This window comes from Antechinus flavipes, chromosome 2 (assembly GCF_016432865.1).
Source record: "Antechinus flavipes isolate AdamAnt ecotype Samford, QLD, Australia chromosome 2, AdamAnt_v2, whole genome shotgun sequence".
Classification (NCBI taxonomy): Eukaryota; Metazoa; Chordata; class Mammalia; order Dasyuromorphia; family Dasyuridae; genus Antechinus; species Antechinus flavipes.
Window position 1 is genome coordinate 321441443 of NC_067399.1, and position 21554 is coordinate 321462996.

A 21554-nucleotide genomic window follows, 5' to 3' on the forward strand; every position below is an offset into this window, starting at 1 on the left:
TGAGAAGAGTGACATGGTCAGACTAATACTTTAAAAATGTCAATTTGATGATCCAATCATTCTGGAGAACAATTTGATACTATGTTCAAAAGGCTATAAAACTGCATAACCTTTGATCAGGTAGTCTTACTACTAAGTCTATAAAAAGGAAAAGGACCTACATGTGCAAAAATGTTTGTAGGAGCTCTTTTTGTAGTGTCAAGGAACTGGAAATTGAATGGATTCCCATCAGTTGGGAAATGGCTGAATAAGTTATGGTATACCCCATGAAAGTAACAGAGAAATCATTGTTCTATAAGAAATGATGAGTAGGCTGGTTTCAAAAAAGCCTGGAAAGACCTACAGGAACTGATACTGAATGAAGTGAGCAGAACCAGGAGAACACTGTATTTAGTAACAACAAGATTATATGATGATCAGTTGTGATGGATTTGACTCTCCCTCAACAATGTGGTGATTCAAAGCAATTCCAATAGATTTGGAATGGAAAATGGTAATCACATCCGGAAAGAAAACTATGAAGATTGAATGTGGATCCTTAAAGCATAGTATTTTCACATTTTTGTTTGTTGTTTTTTTCTTTCTTGTGTTTTTTTTGGGGGGGGTTGTTCATTTTGGTCTGATTTTTCTTGCACTACATGATAAATATGGAAATATGTTTAAATGATTGCATATATTTAACCTATATCAGATTGTTTGTTGTCTTGTGGAGAGGGGAGATAAGAGAGGGAGGGAGAAAAATTAGAACATAAAGTTTTACAAAAATGAATGTTGAAAACTTTCTTTACATGCATTTGGAAAAATAAAATAATACTGAAAAACAGAATATCAATTTGACAAATGTCTGGAGAATGGATTGGAGAGGAAATGCTGGATGCCAGGAGACTATTTAGGAGGGTGTTCCAATAGTCTAGGAAAGAAGTGATATAAGGGTCTGGATGAGGGAGCTTTATGGTATACAACATTTAGGGTGATGTAGCCATTCCCATCTTCTTTTATACTCAAGCCTCACCCAGTACTTTTCACCAGCTCACCCTTTCCCCCAACCCCTCTCATCCCATACTTTCCCAAGCAAATTGTAGTCACTTGATGAGTTACCTCTTCTCTCAAATCTCATTACACATCCTCTTGACATAATTTTTCATCATTTTTGCCTTTAATCTCTTATGAACATGTGGCCCTTTTCTTCACAAAGGCAGCCCTTCTATACATGTAAGTGATTTAATCTCCTTCCCTCTTCTCCAGCAGATTTCTTCCCACTATTACATTTTCTTTACAATCTTCAACGTTTCTCTTTCACTGGTTTCTTCCCTGAAGCCTACAGAGACTTTCTTCCCATCAGTAGATCCTACAATGCCTCACTAGTTTTAATCCTCCTTTAAATCTCTTCTTTCATCTAAATTCCTCTTAAAAAGCTATCTAAAGATGATATTTTCCATTATCTTTTCATTTTTTCTAAACCTATGGAATCTAGCATCTGATACCATTACAACTCAAAATATTCTCTCTACAGTTATCAGTGATACCTTAGTGACCAAATATAATGGCCTTTTCCCCATCTTCATCCTGTTTGTTCTGTTAGGGACACTTGGCAATGTTCACCAACCTCTCCTCCTGAATATTCTCTTCTCTCTGGATTTTCATAAAACCTGCCCTTTCTTCATTCTCTTTCTATCCATCTGACCATTCCTTCTCAGTCTTCGTTGCTGAATTTTTATCCATGTCTCCCTTCACACCCCAAAGCTCTGTTCTGGATTTTTTCTGTTCTCTCTCTTCTCTGTCTCTTGGAGACCTTATCAGCCTATGTGTTCGATATCAACTCAATACTAATTCTCTCAGATCTCTATACCTAATACACACTTTACCTTGCTCTTGAGCTTCAGGATGCATCACAAATTACTGGACATTTCGTATTGGATGTCCCATAGGCATCTTGAACTCAGCAAGTCCAAAACAAAATTTATCATCTTTTCCTGTTATGGAGCAACCTGCTAGTGGCTGCTGGGATCTAATTCTGACCAGCAGAAAAGATCCCTTCATGTGAAAGAATGATAACAATACAAGGAAACTGAGAAGCAGTTGCATTCTCTGACCTCTCTCTTTCCTCTTGCCTCCGATTTATTTCATTCCCAATTCACAAGCAACATCTGGGTCAGTAAAGGCTGCTTTGCAATTCCTTCAAGGATGTTATGATTCACAGCTGTGGGAGTTTTGGGAGAACTGATCCACCCCTTTATGATACAGTACTCTTTAATCCTTTATAGGCTTTCTGGGTTTCACATTTAGGCATGGTCCTTAACACTCTCCCCCACACCAACATATTCCTCTTCAAAATTTCCCTATTATTGTTGAAGGCATTGTCCTTCTAGTTATATCATTGCTTGACTCCTCTCACTCACCCCACATAGGTCCTGATACTGAAATCTTCTTCCTAAATACTCCATTTCATATATATATATATATATATATAATTTTATCTTGAATCACAGCAACTACCTTGGCTTACCTCTCTTCAATTTTTTCTGCAGTATTGCAATAGCCTTTTGATTCATTTTCTGGATTTAGGTCTCTCCCCATTCCAATCTATTTTTCATACAGTTGCCAGAGTAATTGTCCTAAAGCATAGTATGGCCATTTCTCATGTTGTTCTTCTTCCCCACCCCCATAAATTCCAACAACTCTCTTTGCTGTAGTTGTTGTTGTTGAGTTCTGTGATCCCATATACCACAGCACACCCAGTCTGGATATCCTCTAATATCTCCCAAAGTCTGTCCAAGCTCATGTTTGTTGCTTCCATTATAATATTTCATCCTCTGCTCATCTTTCTCCTTTTGATTTCAATCTTTCCTAACATCAAGGTATTTTCTAATGAATCCCTGTTTTTTTTCAGTATGCAGCCAAAGTATTTAAACTTCACCTTCAGTATTTATTGTCAGAATTAATTTCTTTAAGTATTGACTGATTTCATTTTCTTGCTGCCCAAGGGACAGACTCAAAAGTCTTCTCCAGCACCTTTAAGATCAAATATAAACTCCTCTCTTTGGCCTGAAAATTTTTTTTCACAACATAGTCTATCGTTTATGTGTTCTGTCTTCTTAAACATTACTCCCTATCACATGATCTCTACTCATCATAATCAGATAACTTGTCATTTCTCATAGAGGATGCTATATTCTCCAACTCTGTGCTGGTTGTACCCCATGCCTGGAATGGTCTCCTTTTTCATTTCCACCTGAGCAATCCCTGTTTTCTTTAAGATACAACTCAAGCCCTATTTTCTGCAGGAGACTTTTTCTGTTTTCTCTCTTTTCCAGAGTCAATAGCATCTTCTTCTACTTTGCACCAATTTTTGTAGGGATCTTGTGTATATCTATAATAGCTAATAATAATAATAGTAATAGCATTTATGTACTTATTGTATGCCAGGCACTATGTTGGGCACTTTACAAAAGTGAGACTTGCTGAAATCTTAGCTTAAAAAGGCCCAGATCTACCATTTCAACCAGGGCCATCTCCAGATATCTTGCCACGGAACTCAGATGGCTCTGGAGGGGAAAGGAAGGTAGGTCACCTTTCACAGACTTCCTCACTTCAATCCAATTCACTTGCATGTCATGGCATCACTTCCTTGATGTCACGGTCTTCTTCGAGAATCAAGGACAAATAACAAAATATATTATCTCATTCAATACTAATAATAACCCTGGGAGGTAGGTACTATTTTTATTCCCACTTTACAGATAAGGTAACTGAGGCAAACAAAAGTTAGAAAACTCCCCCAAGTCATACAATTAATAAGCGTCTAAGGCCATATTTAAATTCGGGTCTTCCTGACTTCAAGCTGGACTTTAACCACTGTGATATATTTAATGGCCTCTATACCTCTATATGTAGGGTATTGTCTCCTTTGTTAGAATACAAACTCCCTGAAGGCAGTTTTTTGCTTTTATTTTTGTCTCCTCTGGCATTTAGCACAGTAATAAGTAAGCAATAGGTTCTTAATAAATGCTTATTGATTAAATGAGAGATATTGAAAAGGTGAAATAAAGACAGCCACTGATACAATGATGAATGAGAGGGAAGAGTGAAATACTACTTCTAGGTCCAAGAAGAGATACTCTTGTCAAAAACAGGGACGTGAGAGGCAGGCTTGGGATACCGAGTTCTGGTTTGAGTTGTCTAGGGCTCACCTAGCTGCAGAAGCCTAGAAGGTAATTGGAAATGTGAGATTGGAGCTCAGAGGAGAGATGAGAGCTGGATGTGTAGCCTTGGGAAGCATCTGCATAGACCAGATAGATGAATCCGTGAAAGTTGCCGAGATCCCCTAGAGGGAGGTAGTTTCTAGCATCCCTTCCAGCTCTATTCCTTAGTCTTCAATTGCAATACCAAGCAGCTTTCCCTTTATGCTACTTTATCTCAAAATTGGCAGCTGTTTCTTCCCTTAGGTTGGTTCTTAGGAGTTTGCTATGTCTTTACTTATACCTAGATGCCTTCATTCTTCCTGCTCTTCCATTTGAGATCACAATTTTATATTTTCCTTAGTCCCCAATATAATTTACATTCCTATCCTCACAGAAGATGGTATTTATATTGCCCGATTTTGTTTCTTGCCTAGCTGCCTTGATATTGAATAGATTGAACCGAATCCCTCTGTTCTTCATCTTTTATTTATTTGTTTGTTTGTTGGCTAATTATTTATTTTGCCAAAGACTCCCTCTTTCCGCAAAACAGGTGCTCTCTATGAGTGAGGTGGAAAGTCGTGTCTTTTGAAACAATAGGTTTTGTTTGTAAACAACTTTTTTTTCTTTTGTACAGGACTTAGTCAGGAAGACCTGGCTTTAAATCCTGACTCATAGTCTTACTGGGCAGTCATTAAGTCTCTCAGTCTTTCCTCATTTGTAAAATGAGAGAAATGGACTTGATCTCTTACAATTCTAAATTTATGTTTCTATGATGCCAAACGGATTGAAAATCCTCCCCTTCTCCCCCAAGTAGCTACTAACACCAAGACATATTCAAGGAGAAAGTCTCTCCTGAGATGAGAGAGGGAGGAAAATAGGTCATGGGTTATTTCTTTAAATAGATTCTCCCACCTCATCTCCCCTTCCCTTTCCCCACCCCCACCTCCTCCCACAAGCCCTTCTTTCCAAAACAACTGGCAGGATCTGTTTGGGAGTTGAGATCAGCTGCTGCCAACATACAGCTGTGCTTTTTGGCTCAGAGGAGTTGGATTTGTATTTGACTGCTCAGAAAATTAGGGCTGGGGAAAATACAGGCAAGGGACTTTGCAGTTACATGTGAAGGAGAAAGAGGGATTGGGCTAGTCAGGGGAGTAAATGTAGGTTTCAGGAGCTTCCCCCTCTCAGAGCTTATGCTATCACCATTCCTCGACTAATGTAGCTTCCTGACCTGAATCTAATGTGTCATTGTGTTTTCTCTTACAGTGGACATAGTGGAATGAAAGAACCATTTGGCTACCTCTTCAGTGGCACAGGTTGCAGCATCAGCTGTGAGAGAGCTTCTTATTCCAAGAGAGGGAAGTGTGAGATTGAGGGAATTAGAATTTCAGAGAACAACTCAGATCCTCTGGCTACTAATTCTGACTTCACGGCTGATAGCATCCAGGCTAATTCAACTTTTTTGGACTGCCCTTCATCTATTTCATCATCCATTAGAAATGGATGCAACAACAACCTAGTTCTAGGCTTTCTTTCTTCAATGAGGGAAGCTAAACAAGGGACTGGGGGTTAGGTTAGAAGGAACTGTTATTACTGAGACTCTCAAATGCCAATATTCCATTCACTCTGATGGGTGATGGGCCCCTGGGAATCCAAGATGCATTGAGGCAGGAGGAAAATCATGTGGCAGCTCTGAATATGCCAAAGGCAAACTCTTCCCAGATGGCTCTTCTTCAGCATGGCAGGGCATTCACAAGCTATGCTGCACACATCTCCCTTCCCCAATGAATAGTGTGGGTGGCTGGGGGCTAGAGTTTTGGAAGGGTGGGCACAGTGGGCACTGCCTTCTTTCTGGGAGCTATTGGCTGCAAACAAACAGAGTTCCTTAGGGAAAGGGCTATGCAAATTCCTTGTATTGCCATTTATTTACAAACATATCACTCAGCAATTCTAATTTCTCAGGCAGGTCAGCATTCTATCCACATTTTGGTCCCTTGTTTTAAATTCTGGCAGGGACATGAAAATACTACACCATTATTATCACATGTCTAATTGAGTACCAAGATGACTTTTTAACTCTGAGCCATCTTTTCTTTGGCTATAGACTATAACTTGAAAATTCAAGGATTAACAGAATTATAGAATGTTTGAGTGGTAAAATACCTTAGAGAATATCCTAGACAATAGTCTGGTGGAAAATGCACAGAACTAGGTCAGGAGACATCTAGGTTTCGGTCCTTGCTCTGGCTCTGTGATCATGGCCAAATCTCTTTTGCTGCCATCATATGGTAGTCATAAGAAAAGTGCATCATAAAGCTGAAAGTGTTAGATTAATTATGCTTGTGATATTAATATTATTTATTCCAACCTATCTACTTTAGAGATAAGAAAATTAAATGAGAGACTTGTCCAAGGTCTTATTGCTACTTAATAGCAGAGACAGAAATTAAATCCCAGGTTTCCAGAAATAACTCCTGAGCATATATTTAAAAGGTTTCTCTTGAAAAAAGTGTTCTAAAACTTAAAAAAAAAACGTTTTATGAAGCTATATGGTGAAGCAGCTAGAGTGCTGGACTAAAGTCAGGAAGAACTGAGTTCAATTTCAGCCTTAGATATTTACTAGCTCTGGGATCCTGGGGTATCACTTAACCTCTGCCTCTCTCATTTTCCTCATTTATAAAACAGAACACCTACATCCTGAAGGGTTTTTCTCTCTGTGTGTATGTTCTTGTCCTTGTTCTTGTTCTTGTTCTTTTTCCTTCTTCTTCTTCTTCCTTCTTCTTCTTCTTCTTCTTCTTCTTCTTCTTCTTCTTCTTCTTCTTCTTCTTCTTCTTCTTCTTCTTCTTCTTCTTCTTCTTCTTCTTCTTTCTTCTTCTTCTTTCTTCTTTCTTCTTTCTTCTTCCTTCTTCCTTCTTCTTTCTTCTTCTTCTTCTTCTCTTCTTCTTCTTCTTTCTTCTTCTTCCTTCTTCTTCTTCTTCCTTCTTCTTTCTTCTTCCTTCTTCTTCTTCTTTCTTCTTCCTTCTTCTTCTTCTTCCTTCTTCTTCCTCCTTCCTCCTCCTCCTCTCCTCTTTCTTCTTCTTCTTCTTCTTCCTCTTCTTCTTCTTCTCCTTCCTCCTCCTCCTCCTCCTCTTTCTTCTTCTTCCTTCTTCTTCCTTCTCCTCCTCCTCCTCCTCCTCCTCCTCCTCCTCCTCTTTCTTCTTCTTCTTCTTCTTCCTTCTTCTTCTTCTTCTTCCTCCTCCTCCTCCTCCTCCTCCTTCTTCCTCTTCTTCTTCTTCTTCTTCTTCTTCTTCTTCTTCTTCTTCTTCCTTCTCCTCCTCCTCCTCCTCCTCCTCCTCCTCCTCCTCCTCCTTCTTCTTCATCAAGCTTAAGTGATTTGGTCAGGATCACGTGGCTAATAATTATCTGAAGCTCAATTTGAACTCAGGTTTTCATAATTCCAGAGTCAGAACTCTATACTCTGTACCACTTAGCTTTTCTTTTCTCCCACCTCGGGGTTGTTATGAGGATCAAATGAGATATGAATCTCTTCTCAGAATAATATTTATTGCTACATCCTTAATTGAAAGAAATGCTAAATTTCTAGCTAAAAGCTAGAGCTTAATGAAAATTGAGGCAATTTACTCCCACCCAAATTTATAGATTCTCCTGAAATCTATCCACAGAGCTTTTGGAATCTGTAAACTCTCACTGATGAAGAATCCTTCCTAGGAGATTTATTTAATAGAGCCCATGGAGAAACAGCCCCATCAGGATTGATTGAGACAGGGTTGATCCATTTGGTACCACCTTAGGAAGAAGGAGATTCAATTAAAAAAATGACAAAAAGAGCACATATGTAGTGATTTAAGGTTTACTTGCAAAGAACTTTGCATGTTGTCTTATCTCATTCTTACAACAACCCATTACCCTTAGGATAACTGATGGAAGAAGAAAAAGAAAATTGTGTGAAGATTTTTTTTTTATTTATTCAAGGTTCAGGTATTCTATAAAAAAAAAATCAACACCACCACCCCATCCCAATTCCTATTTAATGTTTTCTTACTCTCCTAATGACTCTATCTATCTATCTATCTATCTATGCAAAGGCATTGTATCTATCCCTCTATTTTACTGCCACTCCAAAATAGGATGCAAACTCCTTAGGAAAAGGAACTTTATTTTTTGTCTTTGGATCTCCTCAGATCCAGTCTAGTGCTCCCTTTAAAAAATGCTTGGGCTGAAATACTTTGTTTCTGTATTGAGGGCTCTTTTTTCCTCTTTACCTATGTCTTGCCAGCCTCACTTCTATTTCTGGATCAGCAGCTGGCATTAGCACTGGGATCCAGCTCCTGTGCATTCCCTGAAGAAGGGGATAGAATTGAATCTGACTCTTTGCTCCCCTTAGTTCTCTTACCACCTCTTCTCTCACTGAGTAATAAGGGTGACAGTGGGCTCTAGAAGTCTCCTGATCTCTACTCAGCTTTCCTACTGTTGCTACATTCCTTGGCATCCAGGCTAAGATAATCAGATAGACATCTATAAGGCAAAGAGTTCTTGTGACCTATGGACTAGTCACAGCCCACTTTGATTATTTAAACTCCAAAAAAAGGCACTTAAGAAAAGGGAGTGATGACATGATTCTATAGGGGATGTGTTGCCATCACCTCCCCCATCTTCAACTCACAATTCCTGCTCATTTATTTGCTCCTCATATTTAATAAAAAAGGAAGGAAATAAGAATTTAATAAGCACCTATTGTATGCCTGGTGTTAGGCTAATCACTTTACAAATATTATTTCTTTTGTTCTCCACAACAATTCTAGGAGGTAGGATGCTGTTATTACTCCTATTTCACAGTTGAAGAAAGTGAGGCAAAGTGTTTTGCTCAGGGGTACACATCTAATGAGAGAAATTATTAATAATAAATAATTATGGGTGAGAGTCCCTGTCTTATTTCCTTGTTAATAGCTCAGCCACTGAAGAATATTACTGACTTTTGCCAAACATTCCTCTCTTTCTCTTCCCTCCCCTCATCTTATTTAAGTTAAATTCCTGCCCATTGTGTTTCACTAAGAAAATTTTTGGAGAGGTTCCTTTGTCTAGCTTGCCCAAGGATCAGGATGATCTGGGTCTAGAGATAGTCTTTTTGTCCAAGAATGACATTAGCACCTCATCAGAGTGAGCCCACTTCTTATTGTAACATTTATTCTCTCATTAATTATTCAGTGATCAGAGTTGACTGCCACCCTCAAAAATACCTATTCTTCAAATAGCATATAAACCATGAGCTGGAGGGCCATTTCCAGTCGTCCAGTTCTATATCTTGCCATTGGACTCAGATGGCTCTGGAGGAGAAAATGAGCTATATGACTTTGCATAGCTCTCTCTTACTTAAATCCAATTCACTTGTAAGTCATGGCATTACCTCCCTGATATCATGGTCCTCTTCAAGATCAATGGACAAACAACATCAAACTGTGAACCCACCATCATGAGGGGTCTTTGGCATTTGAGAGTGCTTTTATTTTATTAATAAAATGTTTGCATTATTAATAGAATAACTAATCATACAGAATCTGTCTCTCAAAATTTTTAAATGTTACTATAGTAATTGTTTGAGGTGGAATTTGAATTCCAGCCTTCATAATAACAGGTTCAATCTTCTATCAACTATACCATCTCAGTACTTTTGTATAGATAAAGACAGGAATTGAACCTGTGATTTCACTAGTATAGAAAAAGAAGCCCTTAAAAAAGTCTAGGAACTTAAATTTTTTGATGATTATATTTCAAAATAATTTGTTTTCTTTTCAATCTTCTTTATTTTATGCATTTAAAAGCATTGTTATAACAAAAGTTCCATAGGCTGCCAAAAGGTCTATGACTCAAAAAGTTGAGGACCTCTTTTATTGGCTGAGGAAACAACTCCTGTCAATGCAAACTGTCATCTTTGAAACTTAATTTAGAGAGTTGCCCAGAGCACTGAGAAGTTACTCATTCTGCTTAGGCTGTCACAGAGGTAGAATTTGAACTCAGGTTTTCATGCCTACAAGGCCAGTTCAACTTTAGTAGTTTAAAGATTTTCCTCTGCAGGAGACCTTTTCTGCCCCAACCCCCATCCCAGAGCTGCTAGTACCAATCATTTCCTGTCCATTTATTTTATTCTTTTCCATTATCTCTGTTTATATCTTGCATATATCTAGAAATTTGTATTTTGTCTCCCCCATTGTAAAGCAGCTCTTTGAGAGCAGGGACTGTATTTGCTTTTAGTTATATCTCCCATGCTTAGCACAGGGTCTGGCACAAAGTTAGCATTTAATAAATACTTGTTGATTGATGATACAGTTAGCAATGTGAGGCTGAGCTTAGAGTCTTCTGTTGCTGGTCCTTATTATTCCTATTAGAAAGCTATCTTGTCTTTAAAATATATTAGGAAAACCAAGTCTTTCTTGTTGTCTGTCTTGTTGGCATATGCTAAATCTGGAGTGGATTTTAGAGACGATGTAACCTTTTATTTAGTAATGATCAAACTCTAATTTTTCAAAGGAGGAAACTGAGATCTGGTGAGAGGAGGTCACTTGACCAAGGCCACACAATTTCATTTTTGCATAGTTGATATTTCAATTATGGTCCTCCAACTCCAAGTCCAGAGCTCTTTCTTTAGGCCTATGTAGATCTATCCCCAAAGCTGCAGTTCCTAATTTAGGATAAAAAGGTGGACATTGTGTGAATATGTACTCTCAGGCAAATCTATGTGAATCTAATGGAATCTTATTGGGATGTAAGCAATGACAGATGTGACAAATGGAGAGAAGCAGTAAAAGACCATCATGAACTGATGTGAAGTGAAGGGAAAAAGAGATGGGAAAACCGTGCAGTGATTATAACAATATCAAAATAATCAAAAAGGAGTGTTCTAAAAATATAAAGAATAAACATAGTTGAAAAGAAAAGGAAGAATGCTTCTGCTCCAAGTCTTGGTTGTTGTTGGGGATCCACAGGGGTTGTACATTCTACATGTTTCAGATTTTTTCAAGGTATTAATTATGCTAATCTTTCTCTTCTTCTTCCTTTTTCTCTCCCCTCTTCCTCCTTTCCATTTCTTTCTCCTTTTCACTTTCCTCTCTCTCTCTTTCTCTCTGTTTCTGTCTTTCTCTCCATCTCTGTCTTTCTCTTTCTCTGTATCTCTCATAAATACTTTTTGTTATATATGAGGGCTATTTAGGAGGTGGAGGGATATTGTGAGAAATTATGAATATTTTTTTAAAAAGCCATTAAGGAAAACCTATTTTTTTTAAAGTTTGGGTCACTTTTGGGAAGCGGATTTTCCTTTCATCTATCCAAAAAAAAAGAAAAAAAGGAAAAAAAAAATGTTTAGCTAATGTTAGATGGGCAAAGTATCCTTTTCTTCATGTCTTTCTCACTGAAGACTGTTATCTGACCATTTCAAGTTTAGCACCTGGTATCAACAGTTGACAAGGAGGGGAATATTTTCAGTGTTTGAGTAGAGACAAAATAAGGCCTACATCAGAGTGACTTTGGGTTAGAGTCACAACTTCACTGAGCCTCAGTTTCCTTATCTAGAAGGATACAGATCCTTATACTATCTATTGCAAAAGAATAGTGTGGGGATCTAGTTAGAGCAAAAGCTAGAAGGAAGGAAACAAACATTTATTAAGTGCCTACTATAAGTTCTACCTTGTTTAATCCTCACAAACACCTTGGGAGGTAGATACAATTAACATCTGTCTGTCTCATTTTGCTCAACCATAACATGGAGATGATAAATGACTTATCCATGGTCACACAGCCTAAGGCAGGCTTTGAAATCTGAGGCAGGATTTAAAAAGGATCCCTCTTCACTCTGGCCTATTCTTTGTGTTATCTAGCAGTTTCAGGAAGCTCAGAGAGCTGGAAGCTCAAGTCTTCATTTTCAGATGAGGATTTTAAGTATCAGGAAAATTAAATTACTTGCTTAAGTTCACATATACAAGGAGAGGCAAAGCTGGGATTTAAACCTATGACTTTTGACTTTAAATCTAGCACTTTTTACATGCTGCCTCATGCTGTTTTGTTTGTTTTTATTGTTGTTAAATTTGACAGTCTTATATAAATGAGACCTCCAGAGTACACTATTTTTGCTTTTTAATTGTATTCTATTCTTTGTGACCCGATTTGGGGTTTTCATGGCAAAGATACTAGAGGGATTTGCCATTTCCTTCTCCAGCTTATTTTAGATAAGGAAACTGAGATAAACAGGGTTATATGACTTGCCCAGGGTCACCCAGCCAGTAAGTGTCTAAAGTCAGATTTGAACACATCTAAACCCAATGCTCTATCCACTATACCACCTAGTATAGTGGTATACTATACTAGTATATATATGCTTCCTAGGGGACAGTACTGTTAAATACTGACACATTGTCATCTATATTGGCCACAAATCCGGAAGCATAGCAAACCTACATATTGTTCAGAGACAAAGTTCAGGAAGTGTTCTTTCAAACATGCATCTACCAACCCAATAATCTGAAAAGTTGGTGGTAATAAAATCCATAGTGACGATCCAGATGTTTCTGGCTGTGATTTCTTCTGCTGAATGCTCTGGGGTAGAATCCTCAAAACATCTCTAACTGTGGCTTGCTTAACACACTGCAGTACTTAGAAAAGAGTCAAAACATCTACTTGAGCTGATGCCAAATTGCTGACTTGACAACATTCTACTATGTAATAAAGTTTTTACTGTAACTGGGACTTCATGGAATCTCACAATAATGGTCTTGTCTGAAACCTGAATTTTCCATGTCAGTTTGAGCTGGGATTTCCACAAACTTTTTGGTTTCAACCTACCAAACCACAGCTCACCCTCAGTGGAGTTTCATTCTGACTTTTAAGGTTCTTGATGACTTAGAATGAAACTTCAGATAAGTATATGCTATTGGAAAGAAAGCTCATCCAATGTTACTTTGGCTAGGAGAATGATGGGTCACATACATATCCTCTCATTACATCCTTGAATTGCATTAACTTAAGAGTTTTTTTTAAAGACACCTTTAAACATTCAAAAGAAATTCTTTCCCTTTTCAGGGCTTCCTGAGGATTTTGAGAGAATATTTTAATTTCTAAAACATTATTTTGGGAAATCTTTCCTTGACAAATGAAAAAAAAATCAAGGTTCCACTTTTGGAAAAGGTACAGCTATGATATAATCTTAGTTTTGACCAAGCTCTCAGTACTTTTGTCAACTGACCATGTAACTCAGAATTCTTTATCATTAAAGAGATAGCATTAGAAACCTCTTTTCTTCAAGTTTTTTTTAAACTATAAAATGAGTGGACTACAGCAAATGACTTCTTAGGTCCCTTTCAAGTTTTATGACACCTAGTCTGATCCTTGGGATATTACCTAACTACAGGGCTGAATTAGCTTTACTCTCTTGTTCTCACTGGGTCTATGACAACACAGGCAGTCTATTTATACTTACAAATTCTTATCTTCTCCACATATGATATCAAAGTTATACTGAACTGTCTTTTTAGTTTTGGTATTGCTATTTTTATTATTTGTCCATGCCTATGATTTTATTTGTAGCAGGACTAATCAAACATTCCCCCTGATCCACTCCTTATATAAAGAGAAACTGATGGAATGCCTGATCAATCCTGCTAGATCAACCTTGTTATACATCAGTACAGGGAATTCTAGGTGAAGAAATTCCCGATACCAATTATTCTGCAATCTGTAGTCTTAGAGAGTTGGTTGGAGGGAGTGAGAAGTTTGATGAGTTGCTCCAAGTAATAGAGTCTGTATATATCATTGAACTGAAGTTTTCCTACTTCAGAGGGCAAGCACTCTACCTACCTACTCATGCTGTCTCTTTTGGTATAAATATTTGTGAGATTCTTCCATATATCTTAGATGAAGTATTCATGCCACATTTCTCTTCTAACAATTTCTCACATTATGTGTAAAGAGCAACCAGAAAGTTGTTAGAAAATCACAGGTTATGTGGTCAGTTAGCTCCATACTAATGAGACTGAAGTCTGGGATTCATTCCATTCCTAAGTGAGCACTTAGATTTCCTCTGTTCCATGATCACAGACTATATCTTTGACCCTCCATATCTATCTATTATAAACGTAATGTGGGTTACAAGCAATCAGCCCACTCAATGATGCCATAATCCACACTAAGTTTAGAATATGTTAAAAATGGGGGGGGGGCATCTTTAGTAATTCCCTATTGCATAGAGAAGAAATACAAACTCTTTTATCTTAGCATGGTGCCTGGCACATGTATGTAGGTGTTTAATAAATGTTTGGATTAAAATAGCATCCAAGGCTCTCTACAATCCTATGTCACTCTGTCTTTTTATAGGCTTATCTTTTATTCCAAATTCTAAAGATTTGGAGGTTGGGAAAATATTTTGTTTCAGAATGCCCTGAAATACCCATAAAAGTTTTCTCAAGTGAGCATTTCATAGAATTGGCATATATCTATTGCTTTTATATTCCAAATACTTTATTACTTGAACATGAGAACTCTAGAAATAGAATCATTTTAAGGACAAAAAGACACAGAGTAAATGCTTCTCATAAGACCTTCCATTCTACTCATTCAGAAACATTTATTAAGCAATTAACTTGGGCAGAGAGGACAGTTTTATGGCACTTGTGGACAGAGCACTTGACAGAATCAGGAAGATTCATCTTCATGAATTCAAATCTGACTTCAGATAGAAGCTGTGTGACTCTGAATAAGTCACTCAATGCTGCCTCAGCTTTCTCATCTATAAAGTGAGCTGGAAGAGGAAATGGCAAACTGTTCCAATATCTTTGCCAAGAAACCCCAAATGGGTCACAAAGAATGGAATACAACTGAAACAACACAACGTTGGACAGAGAACTGTCCTAGGTGCTGAGGCAGAAACAGAGTTTGAACTGTCCACATGGAATTTGTAATTAATAGGAGAAATGACTCCAACAGATAATTGTAATATGTATGATTACATGAAAAATATACCAACGCATTATGGAAGAGCTGTAAACTCTTGCCATTACATGGCATTGTATCTTGGCATTACAGATACAAAGAATTAGGAAAAATCTCAAGAAAGATATAGCATTTGAACTAAGTAGAAATTCAACAGTTAAGGCATAGTAGACAGTATAAGCAAAGCCCCAGAAACTGATGGTCAGGCCTTCGTTGGAGAGTTTGGTTAAATCCTATGAGATAAGGCTAAAAAGATAGAGTGGCAACAATTTGTGGTAGACACCAAATGCCAGGCAAGATTGTGGACTTTAATCCCTAGACAATGGAGAGCCATTTGAGATTTTTGAGCAATGGTATGCGAAATCCATAACTATGCATATAGAAGGTTTTTGTATGATGGTATGAAGAATAGATAGGTTGGTAAAGATGAAAAGCTGAAAACCCACTTAAGAGAAAGATTTCAGGGAGGAGGTAACAAAGACCATTACTAATTTGAGAGCTTTGGGGACAGATGTTGTAGAAGGATGGCTGGCAGGACATGTTAATTGATTAGAAATGAAGATTGCTTCTGTAACCTAAGAAAAGGTCTTGGGGAGTTTTTGAGTTGCTTTGTCAAGAAACTAGGTGTCTTCTTTCATATCCTTATTCCCATTTTATCCATGGTTAGGTGCCTGACCTTCTTTAATCTGTACCTGAGAATCTTGGCTGCCTATCCATTACATTTTGGACTTGTTTGCAAAATCCCTCAACATTATTGATAGACAGCGAATCAGTTCTAGAGACAGAGATGAAGTGCTCCAGTTAAGGATATGGGGCTAAGTTTTATAAACCTTTGTTGTTTTTTTTTTCCCTTCCTGACCTGAACTCTTAAAATGTTCATATTCAAATAGTGTTTTGGAGGATGATGGTAATAATAAAAATAATAGCTATTATTTGTATAATGCTTTGGAAATCCCTTTGTATTTGATATGGCAGTTTGTCATAGTGGAAAGCAAATTGCCTTCAATACCAAGACCTGGACTCAGTTCTCACCTCTAACATAACATTTGTGTAGTCTTGCACAAGTCACTTTCCTTCTTGGTGCTCTAGACATCTCTTTAAAATTACAGATTGCAAGAAGGTACCTTTGGTCTGCATTGGTAGAGAGCTTTTCCTTACCCAGAAATACCTTATACTAAATACAATTATAGGTCCTTTTCTTCTCTATCTTCCTTAGATAGCACTATTTCTTAGGATCATAAATTTGCTATTGTTTGTCCTTCTTCTTCAAAGAGGACCAGTGACATCACATGATGATATCTTGACTTGCACGTTAATGGATTTAAGTGAAGCAGAATTGCATAAAGTCAGCAGACTCACTCTTTTCCAGAATCATCGAAGTCTAGTGGCAAGACAAAAGTTAGGGTGATCAGCAATCGCAATTTGGAGTAGACATCCCCCTAACTCACCAATGGGTTTGAGGTCTATTGACTACTCTTAACCTGATTTAGTTCATCTGCTGAGATGGTTTTTACTAGGGTATGGCTGCTATCTGCGTGCTACAGCTTCTTGAAACCACAGGTGAAAGCTGAACAACAAAGGCAGATAAGCAGCCCTAAAAATGACTCGGCAAGCTCTCCCACCGAAGGACTCTCTGAAGGACTTCCCAGAAGATCCCAAATACAGGATCATAGATTTAGAACTCTAAGGGACTTTAGAGTTCATTGAATCCAAAACCTATCTCTTTACATTTTGCAGATAAGTAAATTAAATCACAGATAGATTAAAGATCTTACTCAGGATCATGTAAGTGTAAGTGGTGGGATTCAAACCCAATTCCTCCTAACATTTTCCTCATAAGTTTGTGAGAAAAGTTTTACAGGAACTGTTATACTCATTTTAGAAAGAAAATGAAGCTCAGAAAAACTGGTTTTCCAGGGAAAAAAAGGTTAGATATGATATGACCCCTGTCTTCATGACCATTTCCTAAAGTCACAGAATTTATATAAATTTTTTGGAGTTTAAACATAATCCAGGTTTTTTGCCTCCAGAGATTCAGTGAGAACAACAATAAGAAGAATTAGAGTTTATATATTACCTTAAGATTGACAATGCATGGTAGATTCTAGAAAAGCTGGAAAAACTTACAACAATTGATGTTGAACAAAGTAAGCAGAACCAAGAGAACATTGTATACACTACGGTAAACTTAGCTCTTCTCAGCAATACAGTGATCTAAGACAATGCTAATAGACTTGTTATGGAAAATGCCATCCACATCCACAGTGAGACTGAATGTACATCAAAGCATAACATTTTCACTTTTTTGGTTTTTTTCCTTTCTTGTGATTTTCCTTTTTCGTTCTATTTTTTTCTTTCAGAACATGACTAATATGAAAATATGTTTAAACTGATTGTACATGTATAACCTAAATTAGACTGCTTGCTGTCTTGGTGAATGAGTATGTAACTAAGGGGAGGGAGAAAAGATCTGGAACTTAAAAATCTTTAAAAAATTACATGTAATTGGAAAAATAAAATACTATGAAGAGAAAAAACATTGTAAAAGTAAAAAAAAATTTAAAAGATTCACAATGTACATTACCTACATCATCTCCTTTGGTCCTCTGAACAACCCTGTAAGGTAGGTGTTATTATTATTATTACCATTTAACTGATGAGGAAATTAAGGATCCTTAAAATCAATGAATTAATTAAATTCAATTAAATAAAATTAAAATTAAATGACTTGTTCAGGGTCACACAGCTAATGAGTGAGGAAGTGTTTGAGTCTTTGAGGAAGGATTTGTACCTAAGTACCTGTTGCTAAGTTCAGCTCTTTATCTGTATCAGCTAGATGATCTTTCTACTATTATCATGTTACCTAAAGTGGGGCTAGCTGAATAAAAGGATTCACCTAAATAGAGTAACAGTGAACAAAGGGACTTTATAGCTACATATCTATCTTATGAAAAAAAAATGATAGAGATAGAAAGCAAGAGAAGAGGATCAATTGCTCTACATCAACTATTTTCTATTGTTTTGTTTACTCTTCATTCCATGTCAAGCTATGTGTTCAAGGTCATATTTTAATAAATTTAGGAGAGGCAAATGATTGTATTCATCTCCAGTTTCTTAGAATTTAAACCAGAGGTTCAAATAAAGTCCACATCACTATTTCCTGCAATAGTTGAATGTTATAATGTCTTTTATTTTTTTCAGACATTTGGGTAGTGAAGTCTATATAGACCTAAGCTCAAAATTAGGAACTGAGTTCAAATCCAGCCTAAGGCAATTCCTAGCTGTGTGGTCCTGGACATGTCACTTAACCTCTATCTGCCTCTATTTCTTCAGCTGTAAAATGGAGATAATAATACCTAACCTATTTGTAAAGTGCTTAGTATAGTCTGTCACATAGTAAACATTTAATGTGCTTGTTTCCTTCTTTCCTTCCTTTCTTAGGATGAAGAAAAAGAATTATATCAATGTTAACCTATAAGAAGGAAAACATCAACTTTATGGTCATATCATTTAGGTTTGGTCCCTTCTATTTATATTTGAGCAGTGCAAATGTGGTACTTTTCTGTCCAGGTTCTTGTTTCTGTCATTTAGCAATTGTCCTAATAAGATGAGTACCTTCTGGATACATGATGCAGTGCCAAGTATTGGCAGGAGATAGGACAGAAGGAGAAGTCATGATCTTTGATTTATTTCACCCACATAGAAGATCCACCCATCTCTGATTCTTTCCCACACTACTGACTGAGCCTCTTGTACTATGTTGAGTACATAATACATCTATTACATTATAGGTGTGTGATTGAAAGGTAAGCATTTAAGAGAGTGAAATGGACTTTGCCACACAGTCTATCTTGAGAGGATAACAAGTGACCCTAACCAACAAGTTTCAGGCACATCATCCTTACTTCCCATAATGGTCAATGCTATACACTATGCCTTCATCTTCCAGTCATTTTATGAAGAAGAGGAGGGATGTACTGTGGTTAAGAATTCATGCAAAAGACACCACAGTGGATGCACACTAAAGGACACTTCTTGAAATCATGCGCCATTACAGCTCTACAAACACATAGCAAAAGCAAGTGGCTACAGCGATGTCAACTTGGGACTGATCCCAGCTTTGCTGCCAGAGTTCATAGGGGGAATTTTAAGCTGTTATTTTTTCTTTTTTTGTATATAGTTTGATTACTATTAATTTAATATTAATTTTATAAATGAACATTTGACCAATAATTAGCTCTTTTGTTTCTGTGTGCACAATAATGACCTTTCTGGGTTATTGCAGAAAAGACATCAGCTCCTGAGCTCATAGAGGTATATGGATTCTTCCATTCCTCTAAAAGCAAGGGCAGAAAGACCACACACCCAGGTCTGAAACTCAGTAGTTGTGCAGACAGCTTTTTATTTAGAAAAAACTTTGCTCTTTTGCAAATCCATCCCTAGAAGAGAAGCTGCAAACAGGGCACAAGGGTATTGGAGGCGAGAAAAGCACCAAACTTCATCCCAGCCCAAATAAAACCTCAAAACAACACAAAAACAAAAACAAAAACAAAGAAAAGGTGGAGGGGAAAAAAAGCACAACTGAACTTACCACACTGCGAGTGAACTTTTCTAAGGAAGTTCTACGACCTTGCTCATTTTCTGGCTTTGGGGGAAAAAAATTGGGAGAAAAATACAGGGAAAACAATCTTCAGCTTAGATGTAGTTTTCAAAGGGCAGCAAAAGTTAAAGAAAGAAGCCAAAAGAAAAGCAAAACCATAAAAATAACAAAAACAAAAAAAATAGGGGGAAAGAGCAGCCAGTGCTGTTTACAAGAGGAAAGAAAAACTCTCTAAGGAAAATGTCACCAACTTTTTTGTCTGGAGGGGAGGAGGACTGAATATTTAATCTCTCTAGATTTTATAACCTTCCTTAAATGCATAGATTAGAAACAACCAACACTTCTCAGTTGAATCCCAAGTCCTGGTTAGCTTGTTTTATAATGCACTGTTTTCCTATTCGCTTGTTTAAAAAATTGAGCAGGCTGCCATCTTGGATTGTCCTTCCCACTCCCAACCATTTTAGGTGAAGTGCCTAAAGTGTAACTTTTTTTGTGTGTATCTGAGTATAACATCAAGCAGAAAAGCCTCATAGCAGGAGGAAATCAGCCTAGTGGATCTTCCCCTCTAGCAATGTCCTTTCCAGATACTAAGAAATCTGGGTTTTTCCTCCATTCTTAATGGCTTCTATTGAAGGCTTCCATGTGAATCTACCACACTACTACTGTGGCATAGCAGGAAGCAGCAGGCTTATCTTAGCCAAACTCTTTTCTTAACAAAAATATAGACTGTGCATTAAAGGGACATCTTCAGCACTATAATTAGAATGGGCCAATATTGGCTTTACTCTGGGGGCCCTGCTAGTACTAGTAGTCTTGCCGGTGTTAAAAAAAAAAAGTGGGGCTTAGCACCTAGTTAGTAAAAATAATTAGTTAAATTTGGAAACTACCAGATGCTTCATTGTGGAACAAGTCCCAGGTGATCTCTCCCCCAGCCCAACATTTTCTTTTTTCCCTTCGTGGCTTTCCTCCCCAAGTGGTACCCTAAGCATCACTTGAGAGTGAATTTGATGTTGCTTGCTTTGGTTATCATGGATAGTGATTCAGAACTGACTGTGTGTGTGTGGGGAGGAAATCTGCCAGTTCTGGTAACTGGGTCTTTTATTACTGTGAGGAAAAGCTGGTTAAGCTTCCCCATGGTTCTATGGAAAATTCTGCCATTGACAAATGTCCATCTTGTGTTCTGGTAACTACAAAACATCACACGAGACTCACTCTTAAGGAGCAAACTTGGAATGGCATGGTGGGAAGCATGGAGGAGAGGAAAGAAGTCAGAAACAAAGACCAGGAACTCTCCATACTCTGTGGGGTGGATGGGTATGCATGCTACCAGACTGGAGGTACAGGTGTGTGGCTGTTGATTGAGCCTCTCTCCAGTATTTTCTGTCTGTATGATTCAGAAAAGTGTGGTCACAACCCACATAGTTGCTTAGTTTGCCCTCAAACTCAGTTCCTGGGGCCCATGTTTGAGGTAGCCTTACAAAGTAGAGGAAGGAAACTCTGAAAAAAAAGAAGAGGCAGAGGAAGGCGGGGGGAGGGGGAGAGAAGAAAAGGGGAGGGAGGGAAAAAGAAAGAAAGAAAGACATAAAGAAAGAAAGAAAAAGAAAGGAAGGAAGAAAGAAGAAAGAAAAATGCTACCACACAACATAAATTAAAAAAAAAATAAGGCAATGAAGAAGCCAGGTATCTATGGCCTGCAGGATACAGTGAAAGCCTGGGGAGTGGGCCAAGGACACTTATCCGCCTGCATTTCAGATAACACATACTAGCATACCAGGACCCAGCATGACAGCAAAGTCACTCAGCAG

At 37.6% G+C, this 21554-nt stretch overlaps 1 protein-coding gene across 3 annotated transcripts in view; it reads right to left on the reverse strand.

Annotated features, from left to right (window-relative positions):
- RGS6 (regulator of G protein signaling 6) overlaps window positions 1-21554 on the reverse strand; it is a 643116-nt gene that overhangs the window by 23216 nt on the left and 598346 nt on the right. For 2 of the 3 annotated variants that reach the window (XM_051977664.1, XM_051977665.1), the window contains exon 17: window positions 19741-19794. The exons of the other annotated variant lie outside the window; for it this stretch is intronic. In XM_051977664.1, coding sequence (XP_051833624.1) covers window positions 19741-19794 — 54 coding nt within the window. The remainder of the gene's footprint in view (window positions 1-19740; window positions 19795-21554) is intronic. 3 annotated transcript variants of the gene reach the window in all.